Consider the following 23,558-nt stretch of genomic DNA (forward strand, 5'->3'; position numbering starts at 1 on the left):
GACATTGTGCTCAATTCCAGTATACATAGTAATAACTTGTATAGAACTTTTGATTATCAAATTAGATAACTAGTTTTATGCTACAACTGCTTTTCTGAGATGATACAGTTCTATTAAAATACTCTCAGACATTCGGATGACACAAAAATCCACATTTAGTTAGCTAATATCAATACAAGAGATATGGTAAAGGAAGCCCGTCTGAACGAGTAGGAGACGTAGCGTGACATACAAGATTTATTTTTAAATAAAGTTCTCATCTATGCAACTGTAAATCGTGGGCATAAACCACATAAACTATGAATACAGTTATTGAAAAGTTTGAAGGATAAACTTGTAAACAAAACTATCTCATTCACAGAAGAAGAAAGTACTGATTACTAAAGCAATACACCTGAAACCAGACTAATGATAACCATGGCAAAATTGCTTGAATTAAGCTTCGAATTGCTTTCACATAAACCGTTTTCTTCCGTTTTATAGTCCCAACGGCTTTTCCTGCTCTCAGACTTCAAGATAACAGCCCTCGGATACAGAGAAATATCTAGGGCTCATTCTGGATAGGAAGCATCATGAAAACCGAAAAAAAAACTGACATCGATTGATTTGTAGAGGAACCATTGGCGAAAGGTGGGGTTTCTTGTTGAGTGGTTCTCTAACTCTACTACACCATAGTCAAGCGCATTACGTTCTATGGAGTCTTTATGTGGTGAAGGACCCTAGAAAAGACCACACTTGCAGATAAACTCGAGAGCTTTCAACAGGCTGCGCTCATCAGCAGGTGTGGTGCACTAAGGTCCGCTTCCATAATGGTATTTAATGTCATCTTTCACTTGTCGAAAGATATATGGCTGCGAAAGTTGCTATCAGACTCAGAAAATCTGGGTTCCTAAAAGAACATATGTTTGAATACACAGAAATCCTCACACACTTTGATTTCATACCGGATCACTTGGATCATGGAGTCACCAAACCGAATTCTGGCGGCTTCTCTGCTCATAGCACTTTCTTCAGACTTCCTGACTATTTCAGTGCTTTCCAAGCCGAGATTGCAGCCATTAAGGTAGTAGTAGATTTACTGCTTCGGAGTGCAGCCTCCTTCAAATAAGTGACCAACCACTCAGATAACAGAGCGGCGACACTACCCTTGAGCTCATTAAGAATGCGTTCGGGCCTGATCAAGGAGTGCCTAACATCACTATCAATAGCATCGAGTGTCTTTGTGATAAGACTGGCATGGGTGCCAAGAAACGCAGAAAATTGTAAAGCTGATGAACTAGCAAGAAAAGGCTCCCTAGAACCGCTATCGGTAAAAAGGGAGCGGATCGGTGCTCCCGTAACTGCTTGTCTTCTACTATTTAATAACTGGACTTCGCGGAATATTGGTCTGCCATGGGGCCACGAGATGATGAAGTATGAATATAAAAGTATCAGAATCTCTCGAAGAAAGAGTTACTAATTCTAAAATAAATATTTATTCAATTCTCAATATTTAAAACATCATAATAAAATTTATAAAAAATTATATAATACACGTATAAACTAAACATAATTAGGAAACAAACTTAACTTAAGCTAATACTTTCTATGATCCATCCAAGGTAGGAGCTAACACGCGTATAAACTCCTGGTATATTGGACATACCACACTTTGTCGGTCCGAAAGCCACAATACCTAATAAAGTATGGCGTCCGCTGGTATTTATGAGACCGGAGGAACCATCATCCATGAACGGACCACCGCTATCACCTTGAGGATGAAAAGCAAGAGTACATATTAATATCTTATTTGCAGAACCATATTAATGTCGTTATTATTATTTTATCAATATTAACCGATGTTGATCATTACCAAAGATAACTTTCGAACATTTTTCAAGAATACTTTCTTAGTCCATATTCATTATACATACATATGTACATATATTAAAATGATCAGGAGAAAGACTAATATGGATCTAATTTTGTTTGTTTTTGTTCGTTTTGTTCGTTATATGCAAAAACCAGCATTACCAAGCCAAATACCTCGATGATCTGAATACACCGAATATTTACCATCGTATTGCTTACCTCTACAAACATCATTCATTGGGCCACCTTGAGCACACAACTGTGAAGGCGTAATTACGATGGGATCATTGAAATTCTCACTGAATTTCGCATAGGTGATTGCACACTCAGTCGTATTAACGATCGGCAAATTCAGATAACGCACCCGTGGACTACTTGTGTCGTTACCTGAAATTATTGATAAACAAATTTAACAATTTCCTATTTAATTCAAAATTGAAGTTTCACATCATAAGACCAAAAAAATTAAATTAACATAAAATAATTACAAATTTAAAGAAAAAATAAACTAAAAGCTAAATAATAACAAAAACCTTCAATATCCGCTGTCCAGCCGAGCGCTATACCAGGGCTGCCTATAAGCTGATCACGTACAGAAGCCGATAGATTTGGTGGTAAGCAAATGGGTGTGTAATCTGAGCACAAAAGAATATGTTGTTGTTGTAAATAAAAACGAAAAAATATTGATAAAAACCATATTAAAGAAAGTCATAATAATAAACTCACCATTGGCTTCGCCGATAATTTTCACCAATGCAATATCATTGGCGTACTTCGGCTGATCATAGCTGGGATGTACCCGTACTTCGGCGATTTGATAGATACGCGATGCAATAGTGCAATTCTCGGTGCTGTTGGCAGTGCAATTTGGGGACAGTGCCACACCGCCGATGCGCACATGAGAGCTAAAGAGAAAATGTTGAAGTAGACATTTGTTAAACTCTTCAATAATTGTGTGGAATGTTCCGGGGAGTTTTAATATACTCACAGGTGCAGATCGCTCACGAGATTTATGACACAGTGCGCCGCAGTGAGAATATGTGATTGACTCACAACGGAACCGGAACAGCGGTAGCTGATGACATTGCTGGCTGCAAGAAAGTTGAAATTTTTTTTTTAATCCGCAGCTTATTATTTTATGAGTAATCGCATTTTACATTCATACGATCGAAACAGACACTCTAGTCTCTTAATAAGTATTTTTATAATATAGAGTTATCTCTATCGGAATGATCAGATTGACGACGTATTGATTTTTAAATGTACGTAAGTACATAATCCTTGAAACACTTGGAACACTCAAGAGTTTGTTATGTCATTCTGATGCAGAAGATCCCAAAAACTACCACTATACTGACTAGATTTAGCAGAAAATTTCCTTTCCGGCATTTTATAGTACAGTAAGAAAACGAATGATATGAAATAATATGTTCCCATTTATTGAAAGAGCCATATTTTTCTAAAGAAATATGCCAGACGTTGAATTTATCGATACTTATATTTCGCTCTACTTGATCCCACGATTCAAATGTAAAAGTGGTTTGCTTCAAAAATGAATGACAGAGTTGGTGCGGGGATATACTGCCCAGAATTAGACAATTGTCCATCAACAGACAACTCCTGAATTTAAGTACATCTGGGTAGACAGCCAAGTAGCAATTAAGGCAATAACCCCGTTTCGTATATCGACCAGAAGTGTCTTGGGTAGCAGGGATGCAGGGGAGAGAATCACAAGGAACAAGAAACTTCGCTTCTACCGGATACCAAGTCAAAAAGGCACCGAATGGAATGAGATGGTGGACGAGATCGCCAAGAGTGGTGTACAGCTGTCACACGAAAACATGTAAGCCAGTACATTGTCTAACCGCTAATCTGTGCAGGAGCCTCTCTACCACGGGGCAAAACTGGAAAAATCTGTGTAAAGCGGTCGATTAGATTGGAATACTCACTAGTCATAGTCTGGTGGCGCAAAGGTCTGCAGAAAGGGTTTGATATATCAAGAAGGCTGCAGAAAATGTCAGGAATAAGTGAAGCCACAGTGTCTGTTGAAACTTACTTCAAGCGCAGATATCCTAAAATATGACTACTAGTGGACTAAGTAACGGCGCTCCATCTGGTATTACAAATCCCAAAACTGGTACATGCGTGACTCTTTAGGCTACCAGACTAACCTAACCTACATTTTTTAATTTAGAGCCAAAAGTTTATGAGACCGATTTCATAAAGCCTGGTAGGCTAAACTCCCAACTCTGATACAAGAAACTTCCGATCAACTTGTTAATTGTAATCGAACTTAACTATACCTCGCGTATATATCTTAACTGATTCCCATTTCATTAAATTTTGTTGTTTTTCATTTCAGTAATACTTCAAGTTCAATATGACTGATACCGAAGCCGAAGCCAGTGAACTCAAAACCGATATTAAAGAGGAAAAACCTACGCTTATGACAAAGCTAACAAATTCCATTACTTCATTAACGAATAACAAAGATGGTCGATTCCAAATGAGCGAGAGCAATTGGTCGCTTTTGAAGTGCACGCTCGTCTTCCTGTTCGGTGTTGTGTTGACCAAGAAAATGCAGAAGGTGGTCAATGAAATTATGTGAAGTTAACTTGTGTCTAAGCGTACATGAAATGCAAACAATTGCCTGAATGATATACCAAACTTACTTTTGTTAATGTATGCTATGCGCGAGATCCAGGGGTATAAGCGTTCGCCAGTACCGACGTCTATGTCAGGCATGCCACAGCGTGCTACATTCACTTTGGATTGTTCTAACGGTTTGCGTGTTGGCTTCTTTGTGGTGGTTGTCGTTGTTGTTGTTGTCGTAGTCGTCATTGTTGCTGGTACTGTTATTGTTGGAAATTTTAGTGGCCGATTTAAGCGTCTATCATCCGGATAAACAATGGGACCATCATTGATCGGTCTAAAAAAAGTGCGTGGATATTCTTCTTCACCTGCGTCATATTCATTGCTATCATAGACATTTTCACGATCGTATTCGTGGTGATGACTGTGATGTGGAAAATAACTATCTTCGCCAAAATGATGGTGATGCTTATGTGTGTGCTGCTTGAAATTTTTTTGATCCAAATCTCCACTTCCGTAGTGTTTCTTTGCCTCACTATTCACTTCATGAGAGGCAACTGATTCTTCGTAGAATGAATGTGGAAAGTTTCTTTGTGTTTTTGGATCTATAAAATCAAACACATCCGTTTCATCGTAAAATTCTTTCGATCTGCGTTTAGTTGTTCTGCCATCGGCGGAGGAGCTTGCGGCCGACAACATTTCGGTGAGTGCGTCGATGCCTGTGGGAAACTGTGTACTGCCCCACACCCAAACATCGGGATCTGTGCTGCGGTAGGCATCGATGTCGGTTGCATGTAGTCGCGTCGTAATTTTGTGGTTTGCATAGGTGGTGGGGCAGCAAACGAGCGGATCGAGACCAGCATAACCACAACCGGCACTCTGTACTATTTTGTATATCATGTCAGCTTCATGTGGTTTGTGATTCAAGAGCAAATAAGCAATTGGTTCGCACTCTTTAACGCGTATGCAATTACATTTGGGCACACCGGTGGACAGGGAAATGCCGTGTGTGACTGAAAATAGAAGAAGAGAGAAAAAAACGTAGACATTAGTGTGGAGTTGCTTGGTTGAAAATTCGTTTATTCAAATTATTTAATACTATAGTAAAATACGGAAAGGTGGATCCTAAAAATTGGTTTTCTTGTAGTCAAGACTTCTTAGCAGAAATTATAATGATAATGTTCTGGTAGATCCTGGGCTGCAATCCAAAAATTGACTTTGGTCTCGAAAGCTTCGCAGACCTCGGTGGGATTTCAACTATCGAAGCTCCAACGAATCGCGTCTGCGTGTCGGGTGCAATGCGCACATGTTCGACGGCGGCACTTGAAATCGTTCAGGATCTCATACCGCTTCACCGAGACAAGTCGCAAAACACAATGCCGTTTTTAATGGCTAACTTCGAATATTATTGAATACTTATTAATATTAATATTACTTTTTTACTCAATATTGAAATGTATCAATACCCAGAAAAAAGTTGATTTTGTCGTATAGTGTTCCAAGTGTGCTTGAGAATAGAATTAATATCTCAATTGTACTGTATACTCGCTCATTTAAAAAATATTACATCTCATCTTCAGTTTTTTTTTACAAATTGCTCTGAATTATGGTTTTTCTTCTTAGTGTAATTGGTAAATTTAAAGCTTGATCAATCAGTTACAATTCCAGTCATTTTTAGAGCTTCCAAAATGAGCTTTTGCAGCATTAATTTGCACTGCAATTAATTAACTTTGCTTATCATCATTTAAACGTTTTTTTAAGCTATCGCTTTCGAGGAAAATTACATATTGATTTCAGCGGAAAACTAACGTAGTTAATATCAGGTTGCTCTCTGCAAGTTAAGTTAAAATATTGAGTAAATTCTTGGTATAAAAATGATTATCACTATCACGTCAAGCCATTCAGAGGCGCCTTAGAAGTTTCTTAAGAAACACATTCAACGTGACCGCGAAAAAACAGAGGTGATTTTTGGAAATTAAAACAAGAAAAAACGTTAACTTCAGCTGAACCGAAGCTAAAATACCAAATAACTAACTAACTAACTTTAGTAACTATCTGAACAATTTCTTCGGAGAATTCAAATGCGAAAGTTTGCCATACAAGCCATTGATTCGGAAGTTCCGACAAATGTGCAGCTTCTTGAAGAGAAAATGACGTTTGCAAAATTTCAAAACGATATCTTAAAAACTGAGAGACTATATATATTCGTATATATACAGACAGACGGACGGACGTACAGACAGACAGACGGACAAGGCTAAATCGAATCAGCTCAACATACTGATCATTTATATATGTATATACTTTATAAGGTCTCCGACGCTTCCTTCTGGGTGTTACAAACATCGTAGCAAACTTAATATACCCTGTAGTACTAATATGAATGTTTTAAAGTTGTCATAACTTCTTTTACAAATTCAGGCCGTCATAAAAATGTAACTATAACATATTTTTTTTAATAAAGTTAAGTTTATTTTATGCCGCACAGAGTGATGTAAAAAACTTTATTGAACATGGTCATCAATCATTAGTCAGTTGCAGCACGCGCAGTTTTTTTTTGGTAGGGACTCTGCTCGAAGCAACGATATTTCGAGACGGTTTTCTGCAGGCCATATTCTCTACCACAAACTGTAGTTCAATGGATTCAAATTTGGACTTCCGGACGTCCAACCATCTACATACAGCTATGAAACCATTGCTTTTAAAGGCTTTTTACCTAGTGTGACAGCCTATCGATTTTTAAGCATTTTTTAAAAGAAAACTAATTAATCGATTATATTGAAATTTTCAAGAATATACAGTGAAGATTTTTGAAAAAATATTAAATATTTTTTAAGTTATACGAGACTTCTAGCTAACTACTTAACGCCTTCTAAAACATCCTGCTGGCTCATTTTTACTCCAGTTTTAACACCTTTATACAGAAGTGAACAAGTGTAATGCAGGGAGACCACGTTGAACCATTGGTATAACATTTTTGGTCTCTTTATAAGTTTTTGCATAGATTTTGTCGTTTTAATTATTAAAAACCACTTCAAATTTTTCATATGTAAAAAGGATACTTTCATGCTCGTTGACCTAATTTGCTTTAAGCGCATTGGCAAAAGATTACCAGTTGATATAGGATCCACTTTCATAAGGAGATCGTCTAGAATAAGTCTTGAGATTGATCTGGTCGATATATCCAATCCCCTTGACGTAATTTTCTTAATAAACTTTGTAACAGAGTATATGTGGCAAGACTTAAAAAATAAATAATTGAAATGAATTGCTACACTTTAAAAAGCTGCATCCACAAAATATTTGAAACATGAAATTAAAATTTTAGGACGTAATTTTTAAAGGTATATATTACCGACATAAGCAAAAAAAAAATTCGAAATTTTATGCTCAGTGTGCCATTTAAAAGAAGAATATTAATTTTTATATTAATTAAGCGCAAAGTCTAGACTAAATTTATAACAAGTGATTATTATTTCAATCCGGTTTTTACATAAACAAAATTTTTTATATATAATTATATTTATTAAATTTACATAACCGGGTTCAGAACCCTAGCTTTTATTTAGAATAAATATTTCATCTACACTTGTTACAATTTGTATGTAAATACAGCGACACTTCAACACTCCTACACTGTGCAACTGCGAGTTCGTGCCCGAAGTCTTTTGTTTTATGACAATGATAGAGAAGTAGCCGGCAGGTAGCTGGCGCATTGCGTCACAGTCAAGGGCAAAGCATTTAGCTTATTCATAATACAAGCATACATACACAAATGTACGTAACGAAACAAAATAAGAAACTCGTTAAACGCATATTCGGCAAATTGCCGCGTGATTACATTAATGCAGAGCCACACTAAATTTGAAAGAAAAAAATTAGTTCGAGTAAGCCTAACTTACGCATCACGTCTGCTAATTGCAGAAGCTTGGTTTTGTATAACAATTTTTTTTTGTCTTTTGTCGTTTTTTTGTTTTTGAAACCAGATAATATGTGTCACACGCTCTTGCCGCTTAATCGATTTTAAATCTTCAGAAATTCTATGGAAAATCCCAATGCCACTCATGATTATTTAAAACAGAATTTCGAACTAAAATGCCATTATTATGTATGTATTTATGAATGAGATGACATGCGTTCATACAATGTAAATCGGAAGTAGTAAAATTATGGCAAAAAAATATTTTGAAAAATAATAAAAATATTAAAAAAAAAAAAAATATTAAAAAAAAAAAATATTAAAAAAAAATATTAAAAAAATAATATTAAAAAAAAAAATATTTTTATCTGAGTTACGCCGCAATCCTACTGTGCATGACTATTAAACTTCGTGGTTTTTGCGAATAGGAAGTGCATGCACATTTTGCTCGATTTTTCACTTAACTACTCATAAATACATACATATGTACATATGTACATATTTATACCAAAATCCATACCCACTTCATCAGGAACAACATTCTTCAAAGTTTAAGCGCCGCAGCATACTTCTATATACGTTTGTACGTTTGTTTAAATGTTTGTATGTACATACATATATAAGCACGCACTATAAACATACTCACCTTTATAAAATGTACACAAAATAAGCAAACAACTCCACCGGCGCATTGTTTATTTAATTTTTTCTGTTTTTATTCACACCTGTGTATATTTTTAATTAAAGCTTTAGCACACTTGTTGTTGTTGTATACACAGCACATTCAGCGCAGACAGTTCTGCGTCAGTGTTGACGCTAATAGACAAGTTTAAGCGTCCAACTGTGAAAACGGCCTGATTTAATTAGTTCGATCGACAAATTGGGTTTCGATTGGTTTCAGTTGCATGGGCGCGCACTCGAAAAAGTAATTTTTTATTTTGATTTATTTGCACAACAGTACTTATATAATAGTGTGAAATGCTTAAAATACACTGCTTTTCTACAGTTTTGAAAAAAGTATTTTTTCCCCGTTAAAAATACAGCTTCCCACGAGTAGCTTTTATCAACCAACACGTTTCGCGCTCAACTCGTTATTGAAACGGTTTCAAAAAAATTGTGTTTATTTGAGCGTATAAAGGCCGGAAATACGGAAAGGCAGCAAGTGGAGAATGAATAAATGATAAACATATGTAGTACTGCGCAACAACAATATATGTTAATGCGGCGAAAAAAAACTGTTTTATACACTTTTCTGTATTGCAGCCAAGAATAGCGTCGTTTCGGTTAACCTTAGCGGCAGTGTGACGAAACCGGAGCAGTAAATCTGTACAGCATAAGCGCAGAAGAGGTGGGGTCAAACAGTGCAGGCTACAGTGTGTTCATATGGGCAATGTGGTAGATAAAAATTTCTGTTGAAAAATTAATTTTAATTTTTATTTTTATTTTGTTGATATTTGGGGTCTGAAATGAAACACTTTTATTTTAATTAATTAATTTAATTTTAATTAATTAATTTTTATTTTTATTTTGGTAATATTTGGAGATCAAAAATTACAATATTTAATTTTAAATAATCAATTCAAATTTAATTATTTTTAATTTTAATTTTTTTTGTTAATATTTGAAGGTCAAAAATACTTGGTCACTCTTAACATCAAATACCCAATATCCAATCAGCAATCAGCTGTTTTGCGTATTTCCGGGTCTTTCGTTAAATGGCGTCGACAACAATTCCTAGTCTGCCTTCAGGTGGTTCTAAGATCAGATAAGCCTTAAGATAATATTGTACTAACCAGATAAAGAAGCTCCTTATAGGGTTTTCGAACCAAAATCGACCGCACGGTTTTCTAGTGGATCCATTATTATTATTAATAATACCCAAATAATTTATATCAAAACCGATAGAAATAGAGGTTACCATAGTTTCATCTCCTTACTCCTTTTTGAGTGTGATTGGCAGAAGAATAAATAAAAGTTTTACAGCACGTTTCGATCAGAGTGTACAGTTTTAATCATGGCGTGGTCGACAAATTCCAACTGATGTATAAATATTTAAAATTTGGTGAAATTCGTACCCATTCATTGGATCTCACCGAAACCAAAATCGAATTATAATTGACACAAGCCGTGGTAATATTGATTCAACGCTTTAATAACTGTCGAATTTACGAACCGAAATGGACCTGGCTTCACATCCGACGAAGCACAGTAACAGCCCCGTAATCTCGACTAACTTAAGGTCAATCAACTCGACCAATTACAAAATTTAGTGTACTTTAAAAATCGACAATTTATGTATTTTAAAAAAATTCTCTTCACCGACTCTGACGCGTCCACTATTTTCAATATTCCAAACGGCATCGAAATAATTTTCCCAGTTCCATAATTTAGTACAATTTTCCTTCCAAATCTCTTAGACCATATGCAGTTATATTTTATAATTTTTAACTGCAGTTTATCACACTGTGCTACATTGGTTCGCAATATTAATTACTAATGCTGATGCGATTATTGCAAATCAATATTTGAATACAATAGTTGATTAAAGCGGTTATGTCTGTTTGTGTTACGAAGTGACGTATGTAGTATTTTTAATGAGTAATAGAACGGTAAATTGCAAATCAAAACACAAAACGGATATTTGCAAGAATAAAATTTTTTTATTTTGATATTTTTCGTGAGTCGTAAACCCACAATTGTACAAAAAAAATTTCCATTAATATTACACTGAGTTTTTTGTTCATTTAGTGTAGTTAAGAAATTGATAAAAAAAATGGTTTGTATATGTTTGTAAATACTTAGACTAGTTGCTTTTAAGTCTAGAAGTAAAAATGGAAATGCTATGTTTTCAACATAATATAAATGGAATGGTATGATTTCGAGCAACTACTTTATATAGGAAATAAATTATTTCATTTTGAATATTTTGTGTAGATCATTGGAAAATGCAATTGTTGCAGAATTTTTTTAAGCACGTCTCATTTTATATCTTGTAAATCTAATTCAGTTATTCACTTAATTGCGTTGATCTATAACGATAATTGAATGAGTTCTTTCAGAATAATCAAAGTCAATTAGCCCAGTTATCGTCTTTGATATGAGATGTGAATGTAGATAATTAATTCCATATTTGTTCTTGCTTACTATTAGTAGCCATGCCAAAGCCGGTAAATAACTGCTATTTGATGTTTCTTTTCTTTTTATGGATCAATTGATGCTTTTATGCGACAGTGGCAGTGGTAGTTGCAATGCTATCGACTACAGTTATATTTTCTTCTAATGCATTTTGTGCTTGTATTTGAACTTGTTCATCTGGTTCCAAATGTAACTGTGCATTATTAATAGAATTTTCGATAGCAGTATCTGTGACTACGGTTGATATGGGATTTGTGTCTTCAATATGGTTATCGCCGCCGTTTTCATTCGTATTATTGTCATCGACTGGAGTTTCATTATTTAGTGCTTCTACAATATGGCTCTCCAAATTACCTGACACCTCTGCAACCTCATTAGATTCGTCAACTATTTCGGCAGTTATTTTATTCTCTCCATTTTCTTCATTAACTTCATCGAATGTTTCTGTCGCGACTGCATCGCCGCCGTTACAACCATTTACATGTTCGTTAGCATTAGGGGTAATTTCGTTTGTGATCTTTTCGCCCACTTTCGAATCTATTTCGGTAACTTTTTCCTGCAACTTCAATTTTAATTCTGCAGGCCATTTTTTGTTCCACTCGCGGAAGAGTTTTATCTAAAAAAAAATTAAATAGTATATTACAAAATCGGAGTTAGTAAATTATTTGTGAAAAGCTTTTGAGTAAATACAATAAATAAATAGCTTATATTACAATCACAACAAAAATAAAAGGTAGGGACATTGGAAGAGAATGTATGCTTAAGATTATGTTCGTTAATGCATTTCATTTGATTTTTCGATATGCGTTGTAACTTTTTTATATTTATAACAGCTACTATACTTACCCTGCATTGGAATAAACTCATTGGCTTATCTTGTATACTGCTTTGGGACACAGAATTTACAATGCCGTTCATATAAACCTCGTTAGGGCCTCCCTGCTGTAGATACTCTAACATCACCGGTACAAAGTCATCGCGTTGCAACTCACTCCACTCGTTAAACCACTGTATGATGTAACGGAACTCGCCGTCAATTGATAAATTGTTCATAGCCATTACTATGGCCTAATATTTGCGATATTTTCCAACCAATATACTGCCAAAAATGTATGAATTAAGATGCAATTCACAGAAATTTTAACTGTTTTTGTCGACTGAGTCACTTTGTTTAGTCCAACTAACTCGACATCTGAATTGAAATTGACTAAACTTTAATTCTTTCACTTTTGTATACGTAAATTATTAAAAGCTGATCTTTTCTTATTGCAGCACTCGCTCACTCGACTGCACAAATGCAAATGCTATTACCGCTCTCATTTCAGCCTAGCTTACCTTTTCCAAACGACTTAGCTTTCTGAGCTCTGCGCAACAGTTTTCTTCGACTAGCAAAGTCAAAGATGAAAAACTAGAATCTCTAAATTGCTTAAAAACGTACGAATGCACATTTGGATATAATGCAGTCTTGTTTTGTGCATATGTACGTATGAACTATTTTCATTTCTAAACAGAATTTACGCACATAGGCCGCTTGAATTTAAATTTGTGAATTTACAATTATTAAAGTTTTTAATTTCTTTACTTTTTAGATTTTGTGCAAATTATTATTGCATTCACAATTACAAAAATGCATTTTAGTTTTGTTTTTTTCTTTCTATTCAATTGTAAACATAGAGCTGTCAAAAAGCTTCAAAGCTGCCAACATTCGAGGACATATGTATAATTTATATCGTTATGGATTATACAAAAGGTAGAGGCAACAGAATCTTAAAATATTAAATTATTAACTAAATGGGTCCAAGCGTTGTTTAGTAAATTGACTAAATGCATAAATCATATTTTCTGAGTGATAAATTTTATTTTACCATTGTTCTCTTAAAAATTGGTAAAAGAAAGAAAAGCTCTTTTTTCGGACGATTGCTTGAAATTGGTAAACGTAACGCACTCTGGTTTTTATCAAAATGACAGAACTGCGTAGGCAAAATTTTCCAAAATCGTTTTTCGTAATAGATCTTCACTTTTTTACACTCAATTGGCAGAATAAATTTAAAAAATTAGTAAACTAAAATAAATTCCCCGCCTTATCATAAAACATATGTTATCTGGCATCACTTGAATCATATGTCAGAAAATTTCCTTTTCTAGACGAGCACCTTTTTTTCATTTCAGAAACTCAAGCAGGTAAATCGAGAGAAAAGTTAGAATGCAATAATTATAATTTCTTAAAGACATTAAATTAAGAAAACTATTTAATTTTCGGTACAAAGTATATAAAAATAAGGACGCGTTTAGCAAACACAGAATTTATATATAATCAAATCATATAGACCTCAGCGCCAACGCATTCGCTAGCACGAGTATCAAACCCCCTATAAAGGAAGTGCAGCATACGAATCAGTGATAAAGGAATAAAAAATTGTGAAGAAAATTCAAGGGAAAATTACTGGAAACATGTCGGCGGCGCAAGTTGAAGTGCAGCAAAACAACGAGGATAAAACATTGGATGGAGTGAGTAAAGCAGCCGCTAAAGGCACCGACTCAACCGCCTCCACCCTCAATAATGCGTTGAATGAGAATAATAATGCAGTGGAAAAGACCACTAAAATGGATACATCAACAACAACGCAAGAGGCAACTAACAATGGTGTCGATGAACAAAAGGATTTAGCAGAAAATTACAAAAATCAGGGAAATGAACTGTTAAAGAGTAAGTTAAAAATATTGCTGACAATAACCAACTAATACTTATATGACCATAGAAAACATAAATTAGTTGTATAAGATTCGCGTGGATTAATTATTTTAATGTCGTTGCTCTTTCATTTAATACGTACGCGCGTGTGTTACAACTAAAAACATTGCGCGCACCCTTAATCGTGCTTCATTCTAACCTTAAACTGTGCGATACCTCACAACAACATAGACCGCAAATATGCAAATATTGAGTATGACAACCCGTCGAACCGATTCCCGTCTATCGTCTTAACGTTTTTGCTACTAATATCATATATGTAGTTGTCATTAGGTGTTAATTGGTCTCCGATAATGTAAATTGAATTTGGAGACGATTCGAAAAATACAAAGTCACCAATGCATTCAAGTTATTTTTATCAATCGAAATTATGTAAATTAAAAAATATCAAAATTTTTATACTTATCCTACTCTATCGTTCATTCCAAAATATTAAAAACCCACTTACTTTGTATTCGCAGATAAGGAATTCACTAAAGCAATTGAAATGTACACGAAAGCTATAGAGTTATGCCCCTGTGCAATATACTATGCCAACCGTTCACTAGCTCATCTGCGAGAAGAGAGTTTTGGTTACGCTCTGCAAGATGGTATCGCCGCTGTCAAAGCGGATCCAACGTACTTGAAGGGCTATTACCGTCGTGCCGCAGCTCAAATGTCACTTGGTAAATTCAAGCAAGCGTTAGCCGACTTTGAATATGTAAGTAGAGTGTATTTTGATTTATATGATAAAAAAATAAAATAATTTTGTTATAAAATTTAAAATTTTAGGTCTCAAAATGTCGACCCAATGACAAAGATGCTAAACTTAAGTATACGGAATGCAATAAAATAGTTAAAATGCGTGCTTTCGAACGTGCCATCGCGGTTGATACACCCGAAAAAACGTTAGCCGAAATGTACAAAGAATTAGAAGATATAGGTAAAGCAAATGTGCAATTAGTGGCATGGCCATCGTTTTCAATCCGCTTTTATTTATTTATTATAAATTATAGCTATCGAAGATGCTTATACGGGGCCGGCCCTCAAAGATAACAAAGTCACATTGGAATTCATGTTGGAACTAATGGAGCATTACAAAAACCAAAAAATCTTGCACCGTAAATACGCTTATAAAGTACGTATTATATATAATTCGCAATCGAGTTTTTATTACATACTTACATACACATATCATATCATAATCGTTTATAGATTAGATTACCAACTAAATGTTCGCGCTCATATCTCTCATTACATACTAAACATTCTTTCAGCTTTTTGTTAGCCTATCTAATACCTGTATTTAAAAGAAACTATATCACTCAATTGTTTTTCAGATACTCTGCGATGTTGACGAATATATGCGGACGCAACCCTCGCTCGTTGACATTAATGTGCCCGATGAATCGAAATTTACAATTTGTGGCGATATTCATGGTCAGTTCTATGATCTTATGAATATCTTCAAAATAAATGGCTTGCCATCGCCGACGAATCCATATCTATTCAATGGCGATTTCGTTGATAGAGGCTCATTTTCTGTTGAGTGTATATTCACACTTTTCGGTTTTAAACTTTTATATCCGAATCACTTCTTTATGTCTCGTGGTAAGTATAAAAACAAATTTTAGTGACCTTTTAGTCACTTATGAAATTTACTGAGATTAATTGTATTCATGTCTTTTAGGCAACCACGAGAGCATTAACATGAATCACATGTACGGCTTCACTGGTGAAGTATCGGCAAAATATACCTCCCGCATGGCTGATATGTTTACGCGTGTATTCAATTGGTTGCCGCTATGCCATTGCATTAACAAGAAGATTCTTGTTATGCATGGTGGTCTCTTTTCGAGAGACAATGTCGTTTTAGATGATTTACGCTGCATCGACCGCAACTGCCAGCCACCCGAGGAGGGACTCATGTGTGAACTATTATGGTCCGATCCGCAGGCATGGCCCGGTCGTGGACCCTCCAAACGTGGTGTGGGCATACAATTCGGACCCGATGTTACAAAGACATTTTGTAAACGAAATAATCTGGATTATGTTGTACGCAGTCATGAAGTCAAAGATATGGGCTACGAAGTCACACATGATGGCCAGTGCATTACAGTGTTTTCTGCACCTAATTACTGGTAAGTTGCGTTAATTTGTAATCTAATGAGCATGTAATGCATGAAACAATATCAGAATATCGTATATCCAAAATCGCAATATCGTAACTAAAATTTTTTACCGTAATTTTTTCAAACAGCGATACTATGGGCAATATGGGCGCTTTTATAACAATAAAAGGCAATGATTTGAAACCGAATTTCAAATCATTCGAATCTGTGGTAAGTATACTCATAAAAGTTTTTTTTGGAAGTCTGTGAGTTTAATGGAAATTTTTCGCTTCATTACAGCCTCATCCTGATGTAAAGCCAATGGCATATGCAAACAGCTTAATGAGCATGCTCTCCATGTAGTTTAAGTTAACTCTGTATAGTAATATAAAATTGGGCTGGCGTTTAAGCAAGTATTGTATATCTTAAACAAAGAAAACAAAAATCATTAGACGATAAAACAAAAATATCAGCATGTCGTATGAATACTACCGCATTTTGAACTCAAAAATTGCTCACGAAATAAAGTCACAGAGTTTCACATTTATAAAGAGAAAAAAAAACGTAAACTGGTGCTTAGTATAGAATCCCTAAAATAAAGAACATGCTAACTACAATCTATTTTTAAACTAGAATGGTGAAAACATCAATTACTATCTAATTTTAATAGTATAACATATTGAGAACCGTAAATTCACTATATTCGTAATACGCAGTTTTTTAGCGTAAAAACCCGCTTCCTAAAAGCTTGGCTTTGTTAAATTTTAATTTGCAAATTACAAAACAAAAATGCAGCGAATATAAAATTAAATTACATAACCTATACAATTCTGCAAATACGTATTGATTTGTTTCATACTTGTTTTCAATTTTTAAAGTCGGAAATAATGTTTGTTAAAAAGTTGGTGTGTGACTTACACAATTTTTTTATTATTATTTTTCATTAAGCTGTTTACCAATTTTCAATTGTTTTGCAAATTTTATCAAACTAACGAAAATGCGTTTAAGTCAACCAATATCTAAATTACGCCACATTTTAGTTTTATTTTACATTAAACACGTATATACAACTGTAAAAAAATGTATAGAAATAGAGAATGGAAAATATGTTTTGCTATGAATATATCCAAAAGCGGCGTTTTATTCATTTTATAATTATATATAACTTAATTAATTATTAACTTAATTAAGTCTTGTGCAAAAGGCGCTAAGCACTATCAGGGTTGCAAATAATATATTTAAAAAATAATTTAATTTAATGAAAGTTTTTTTAATGCCGAAAATCTTAATTAAAATATTTTTTTTAATTTTTTATCACAAATGTTATATTGAAAAGAAAACCTATTTTAATCTCAAAAACGGGATTAAGAAATATAGAAAATTTAATTCCAATGATCGGATTAAAATTTATTTTCAATTTTATTCCCAAATACCGGATTTCAAGAAAAAGCTTTAATTTCAAATTAAAGACTGGAAAATAAAAAAAATATAATTCCAAAAATCGGATTGAATTATTTTTAATTTTTGATAAAAAAAAAACGCATTAAAATTTATTTTTAATATTTTGTCACAAATTCCGGATTGAAAAAAAAAAAAATTTATCTCAAATACGGAACTAAAAAATTAAAAAATGAATTCTAAAAACCGGATTCAATTATTTATTTAATAATTTCGATCCCAAAAACCATATTGAAAATAAAAAACAAAATATTTTCAACCCAAATACGGAACTAAAAAATTAAAAATTTGAATTCCAAAAACCGGGTTGAATTATTTTTAATTTTTGATCCCAAAAACCGTATTTTAAAATGAAAAAATCTTAATTAAAATAATTTTTTATCCCAAAAATCGTATTGTAAACTAAAAAAAATCTTAATTGAAGTAATTTTTAATCCCAAATATTGGATTGAAAAAAACAACTAATTAAAAAACCGGATTAAATTTTTTAAATATTATTTTTAAAATTTTCTCCCAATTACCGGTTTGAAAAAAATTAAACAAAATATACATATTTTAATCACAAAAACGAAACTAAAAAATTAAAAAAATTGAGTTCCAAAAACCGGTTTAAATAATTTTAAATATTTTGATCCCAAAACCGTTTTGTAAAATAAAAATAATCGCAAGTATACAATTAAGAATTATAGAAAAAATAGTTTTAGTATTATTCTTTTTTTTGCGTTCGCTTACTTCGTGTTCTACCGTTTTTGAACTAGAGCTCGCGCAGAGCCAACATTTTCAATATTCTAGAGCACTTGTCGGTAATCTTACATGATTTATATTTTATCAATTTTTAATTCTGGTTTTGGGATTAAAAATAAATTTGAAATTTTTGCTATATCATAAATCCCAAACAGCAAAACATAAAATTTTCAATTTATATAAAAAAATTAATTTAATTTGTATTCGAAGATGTTGGTATTAAAAATTAAAAATTTAATTAAGTTTCAAAATTTTTGAAATTATATATTGAAAATTTAACTTTTAATTCAAAATTTTTAAAATTTGGAAAATTAATTAAGTTTTAAAAATTTTGATATTGAAAATTCAACTTTTAATCAAAATTTTTAATTTAAAAATTTAACTTTTAATTCAAAATTTTTAAAATTTGGAAAATTAATTAAGTTTCAAAAATTTTAATTTAAAAATTTTACTTTTAATTAAAAAATTTAAAACTTAATTATGTTTCGAATATTAAAATTAAATTTTGAAAATTTAACTTTTAACTCAAAATATTTAAAATTTAGTTTTCAATTTTAATTAAGTTGCGAAAATTTTGAAATTAAATATTGAAAATTAAAAATTTTTTAAATTAAAAAATTCGCAATCTTGAATACGATACAGTCAATAAACTTTAGTTTTATTTCAAATTTTTAAGTTTCATTTGAAGCTACTTTGTTTATATAAACAAACAAACATATATTAACCGCTATGCTTGAGTTACGGTCTAGTGTAAGCAGTAAAAAACGATAAATAGTAAAGACAAACAGCCGCATAGAGCGTAAATTGGTGCATGCATGTTGCCGAATGAATTTATCTCTGCATGAATGGCTGGGCTAGATGCCACATACTCTTAGTAACACATACATACATATATTTATATATACATACACACATACATATATATATATATATTCATATTAAGTGTGAAAATGGATAATTGCATTTTGATATGCGTGAACTGGAATGAAAATAAAGTATAGAGCAATTAAAACAATACATACGTACATATGTATCAAATTAAAATTTTTAATAAAGCGAACTTAAAAAAGTTTCAAAACATTGATTTGTGTCTTCTTCAATGGTTACACTGCCTCCCATGTGACACTTGCTTCAAGCATTTTTTTTTTGTTTTTCTTTAATTTTTTTTTTGGAACTTTACACACACTACATGTGCCACAAAATTCAGACTTTCAAAAACACTACAAAAAAATTTTTTTTTTAGTCAAAAACAATTAGATTTTTAAACCATTTAGTTTGTTGTAAAATTCCCGTAAAAACTCAGCACAAAATCCACCAGTTTGCTGTTTTACCAATCGAATAGCTCGCGACAACTTTGGAGCCAGGCTTTCGGCACGAAATATATTTTTGGCTTACAGGACTCATATTTGTTTATTTTTTAGCATTGAATATATGAAGCGCCCAGTGACTGCGCACACAGAACAATGAGGTATTGCAAGTGCTATTTGTTGGCGTCAGCCATTAATTGGAATATATTTAGTTGCTTCTGTTTTTAGTGGCCCGAATGAAGCTCAAACAACGCCAACATATTTCGAAAATCGAAGGTAGTCCACTTGAAGTTTGTAACGCATATAGCAAATAACGGTATTTTTCTCTTCGAAGAACACAGTTCAATAGCATGCATGAAATTAATGAGGATCGCGTGCGTGGCTGCCGGCCGGCAAGACAATGTGCACCCAGACGCGGTTTGGACGCAGCCACGCCTAGGTTTCCGCCATCGCCACGCCAATATGAGGCACACGAGTTTGGCTTATGCGAAGATGAGCAATTCCAACACCCGCGTATGTTCGAAAATCTTAACTGTAAGTTAACGCCGCACATTTTAAGTATGAATTTCGTACGCCTGCTGCGCTCACATCGTATTTCATTTCACAGTTGAAACGAATGCTGGTGCTTTTGAAGCGATGCGTGCGGCGAACGCTAGGCCAGCATATCAACAGCAGCCGCAATTCAATATCTGTGATCTGCCATCAGAGCAGCTGGATGATTTTTCAAGCCCCAACTTTAGTGAAGCTTATGACGAGGACGCATGCAATGTTTGTCCGCAACAGCAAAAAACGCCTGATATTTGCGATATATCCGCGCCGGACTTCTGCGACATATCAGATGCCTCACCGTGGCCCGCTCAAACACCGCCAAGGCGTGTTCAGTCACCCAGAAGACAACAACAAAGAACTCCTGATTTATGCGATATATCCGCGCCGGACTTCTGCGACATATCAGATGCCTCACCGTGGCCGGCTCAATCGCCGCCAAGGCGTGTGGGATCACCCAGAAGACAGCAACAAAGAACTCCTGATTTATGCGATATATCCGCGCCGGACTTTGGCGATATATCAGCCATTTCAACTAGCCCTCCGAGGCGTACACAATCGCCAGTGCACCAACAGAGAAGCCGATCATTTCCGGATAGTTGCTTAGATGATGAATCAGCCCCAATATGCAACAGCACAATGTGCTCGCCGTCGCCACAAGTACATTATACACCTATCGGTTTGATGGATACACCCGATGTGTGTGCACCTACGCCACCGGCGCCGACACCAACACCGCCACCTCATTTTTCGCCGATCAGACTACAGCCGTCACCTGTACAGTATCCCAGCGAATGCTTGGAAGATATTTCTGTGCCTTCATTTGAACGCACCGTCTGCGATATGCCATCACCAGCAAGAGTGCAAATGCCGGAGAATTTGCCTTCCGATATGGTTTGTGATATTAGCGCTCCGTCGTTCGGTTCACCGCCAACGCCGTCCATGTCTTTTCCAAGTGAGGCATTAGAACAAATGACAATGCCTTCATTCGAGGACGCCTCATGTGGTTCACCATTAGATATGCGCTTCCTTTTGGATTCCAGATTGGCCGAAGAGAGTCCACCGTCATTCGTCTCCTCACGTGCTTCCTCGCCGAAACGATCCATCTCCAGAAGAGACACACCTTTTCCAGCAGCGCCAACATCACAAGGTGTCTGCCCATCACCGTGTGCAGTACTTCAACAGGAACAACAAAACTATGAGCCTACTCCGATACGCAAACGACCACCTCGTAGGTTCAATCTTGCACAGTTAATAGCACAACGTTCAGCAACTCCAGAATGCTCACCAAAGAGAGCTTTGTGTCCTTCTACAGTAGGTACACCTACTCCCCCAGCGCCACATTTTTCCTATTATTCTCCGACACCAGTTCGGGGTCACTCTCTCCCTAAAGACTTGCCTAGTGAATGTCTCACAGATGTCAGCCAACCATCATACTACAGCAGTCCTCCTCGAACACCTGGTCGAATGCGTCCTCTACCTAGTAATTTACCTAGTGAATGTCTTGGGGATATTAGTGAGCCATCATATGAAAGGACCCCACCAGCACGAACACCGTCTCTGCCACATGAACTGCCGTCCGAACTTTTATGTGATATGTCCCAGCCGATGTACGACACACCACGCAGTGAACGCTTGTCCAGCATGACAATGCCTTCATTTGAAGACGCATCCTGTGGATCACCATTGGATCGGCGATTTTTATTGGATTCAAGAATTATGGACGAAAGTCAACCATCTTTTGCTCCTTCACCTCGCAGTTTATCACCGTGCAGATCACTTTCGCCTTGTGCTCAACCACCAGCGATATGTCCATCCATTCCACATTCACAGTCCCGATCTGCAACTCCTCAACGATCACAATATTCTCCTCGGTATTCACCAGCACCGAGGTCTGCACGTTCAAGGAGTCCCTCGCCTGTGTGTTCTCCTACGCCACCTGCCCCGCATTTCAGTTTGCGATCTCCTACACCGGTGAGATCACCAACCAGATGTCCAATGCCAACAGATATGCCAGATGAATGTTTGACAGATATAACTGAACCAGAATATTTTAGCAGTTATTACAACGCATCGCCGCCTCAAAGGTCATTCCCGAGTAATATGGGCAGTGAATGCATATCTGATATTAGTGCTCCATGTTTTGAGAGGACGCCACCTGTTAGGACTCCGGAAATGCCAAAGAATCTACCATCAGATATGATATGTGACATAAGCTCGCCAAAGTATCAATCGCCAGGTAGCGAGCATTTATCTTATGAATCAATGCCATCTTTTGCGGACACTTCGTGTGGATCACCATTGGATCGAAGATTCCTTTTAGATCCCCGTTTGGCGGATGAATCCATGCCTACAATGGTTTCTTCTAGATCACCATCACTTTCACGTGGAAACCAGTCTTCATCAAGTGTAAAAGACGAATCGAGCTTTGACAAAACGTATTGCGAAATTATTCAGCGTTTCAATTCATTAAAATCTAAACTTGATACACCTCTGGCTGGCACATCTGGTCATTCAGCACAACCTAGTTTGGACAGTGGCGGGCTGCCACCAGGTGAATGTGTTCGAGAAACAGTTATAGAACGAACGGAAAACGAGAATGGACAACTTGAAAGCACGACCCAGCACATTGTTGTCACAGTTGATCCATGCGGGTCCATACAAACACACACTAAAGAAATTAAGACTAAATATCCGAATAGTTCACCTACCAGGTTAGCCCCTCCTTCCGCGGATTCTGGTATACTCACCCAAAGCCCAAGGCCAGCAGCGCAAATTGACAATTTGCGTGACTCCATACGTAGACGTTTAAGTTTCGATCTATCCGACATGCCATGTGACAATCTAGCCGATGTCACTCCACCATGTGCAGATGACTTACCGTCTATGTCCGCAGAAAATATTCTGCAACATTTATCAAGCATTCCCGAAGAACAACTATCAAGAGTTTCAGCACCATCTTATCGAACTCCCCCGGTTCCATCTCTTTCATATCCAAGTGAAATGTTGGATGAAATGTCCATCCCATCTTTCCAGAATGCATCATGCGGTTCACCGCTGGATCGGCGATTCCTACTAGATCCTAGGCTAGCAGACGAGAGCCCACCATTATTTGCATCATCCTATGTCTCATCACCAACCCCACCTTATCGTTCCGGAAAACT

The 23,558-nt window shown here is 35.3% G+C and overlaps 5 protein-coding genes and 1 long non-coding RNA gene across 9 annotated transcripts in view; 3 read left to right on the plus strand and 3 right to left on the minus strand.

Moving 5' to 3' along the window:
• LOC105229865 (charged multivesicular body protein 3) overlaps positions 1–23,558 on the minus strand; it is a 79,883-nt gene that overhangs the window by 50,906 nt on the left and 5,419 nt on the right. The gene's annotated exons all lie outside the window — the stretch shown is intronic.
• Positions 1,439–9,844, minus strand: LOC105229920 (clotting factor B). 2 transcript variants are annotated; one of them, XM_049448866.1, is made up of 7 exons: positions 9,009–9,842; positions 4,524–5,456; positions 2,840–2,942; positions 2,578–2,756; positions 2,385–2,486; positions 2,071–2,238; positions 1,439–1,750 (listed from the first exon to the last, which is right to left on the minus strand). In XM_049448866.1, exons 1-7 carry the CDS (start codon positions 9,052–9,054, stop codon positions 1,566–1,568), a joined length of 1,716 nt encoding a protein of 571 aa, XP_049304823.1. In that variant the 5' UTR covers positions 9,055–9,842; the 3' UTR covers positions 1,439–1,565. The 2 variants fall into 2 exon arrangements, with proteins under 2 accessions (XP_049304823.1, XP_049304824.1); XM_049448867.1 differs by lacking the exon at positions 2,385–2,486 and having other exon boundaries at positions 9,009–9,844.
• Positions 2,325–4,503, plus strand: LOC125776513 (uncharacterized). Its single transcript, XR_007421776.1, has 2 exons — positions 2,325–2,465; positions 4,214–4,503. It is a non-coding gene; the product is annotated as an uncharacterized LOC125776513 (long non-coding RNA).
• Positions 11,001–13,183, minus strand: LOC105229861 (probable serine/threonine-protein kinase DDB_G0283337). Of its 2 annotated transcripts, none has more exons than XM_011210341.4 (3): positions 12,833–13,183; positions 12,344–12,689; positions 11,001–12,113 (listed from the first exon to the last, which is right to left on the minus strand). In XM_011210341.4, the coding sequence occupies exons 2-3, from the start codon at positions 12,554–12,556 to the stop codon at positions 11,583–11,585; spliced, it is 744 nt and encodes a 247-aa protein (XP_011208643.2). In that variant the 5' UTR covers positions 12,557–12,689; positions 12,833–13,183; the 3' UTR covers positions 11,001–11,582. The 2 variants fall into 2 exon arrangements, with proteins under 2 accessions (XP_011208643.2, XP_011208644.2); XM_011210342.4 differs by having other exon boundaries at positions 12,344–12,596; positions 12,833–13,156.
• On the plus strand, positions 13,542–16,784 carry LOC105229860 (serine/threonine-protein phosphatase 5). Its single transcript, XM_011210339.4, has 9 exons — positions 13,542–13,678; positions 13,765–14,204; positions 14,711–14,949; positions 15,021–15,171; positions 15,245–15,366; positions 15,569–15,839; positions 15,919–16,369; positions 16,489–16,570; positions 16,640–16,784. Exons 2-9 carry the CDS (start codon positions 13,949–13,951, stop codon positions 16,700–16,702), a joined length of 1,635 nt encoding a protein of 544 aa, XP_011208641.2. The 5' UTR covers positions 13,542–13,678; positions 13,765–13,948; the 3' UTR covers positions 16,703–16,784.
• LOC105229919 (mucin-2) lies at positions 18,920–23,551 on the plus strand (the record flags this gene model as incomplete). 2 transcript variants are annotated; one of them, XM_049448864.1, is given in 4 exon segments in its annotated part: positions 18,920–20,009; positions 20,061–20,124; positions 20,183–20,382; positions 20,456–23,551. In XM_049448864.1, coding segments are annotated over 2 exon segments (3,280 nt in total), but the record flags the coding sequence as incomplete, so codon positions are not given.

The sequence above is a fragment of the Bactrocera dorsalis genome, chromosome 2, assembly GCF_023373825.1.
Source record: "Bactrocera dorsalis isolate Fly_Bdor chromosome 2, ASM2337382v1, whole genome shotgun sequence".
Taxonomy (NCBI): Eukaryota; Metazoa; Arthropoda; class Insecta; order Diptera; family Tephritidae; genus Bactrocera; species Bactrocera dorsalis.

Excerpts from the sequence above, each read along its gene's own strand:
- LOC105229861 (XM_011210341.4), bottom strand. The coding sequence starts at position 12,556 with ATGGCTATGAACAATTTATCAATTGACGGCGAGTTCCGTTACATCATA. Across the intron at positions 12,114-12,343 it reads TGAGTTTATTCCAATGCAGG|ATAAAACTCTTCCGCGAGTG; the intron begins GTAAGTATAGTA and ends ATTTTTTTTTAG.
- LOC105229920 (XM_049448866.1), bottom strand. The coding sequence starts at position 9,054 with ATGCGCCGGTGGAGTTGTTTGCTTATTTTGTGTACATTTTATAAAG. Across the intron at positions 2,487-2,577 it reads AATTATCGGCGAAGCCAATG|ATTACACACCCATTTGCTTA; the intron begins GTGAGTTTATTA and ends TTTTGTGCTCAG. Across the intron at positions 1,751-2,070 it reads AATGAATGATGTTTGTAGAG|GTGATAGCGGTGGTCCGTTC; the intron begins GTAAGCAATACG and ends TTCATCCTCAAG.
- LOC105229860 (XM_011210339.4), top strand. The coding sequence starts at position 13,949 with ATGTCGGCGGCGCAAGTTGAAGTGCAGCAAAACAACGAGGATAAAACA. Across the intron at positions 14,205-14,710 it reads GGGAAATGAACTGTTAAAGA|ATAAGGAATTCACTAAAGCA; the intron begins GTAAGTTAAAAA and ends TTGTATTCGCAG. Across the intron at positions 15,172-15,244 it reads CAAAGAATTAGAAGATATAG|CTATCGAAGATGCTTATACG; the intron begins GTAAAGCAAATG and ends TATAAATTATAG.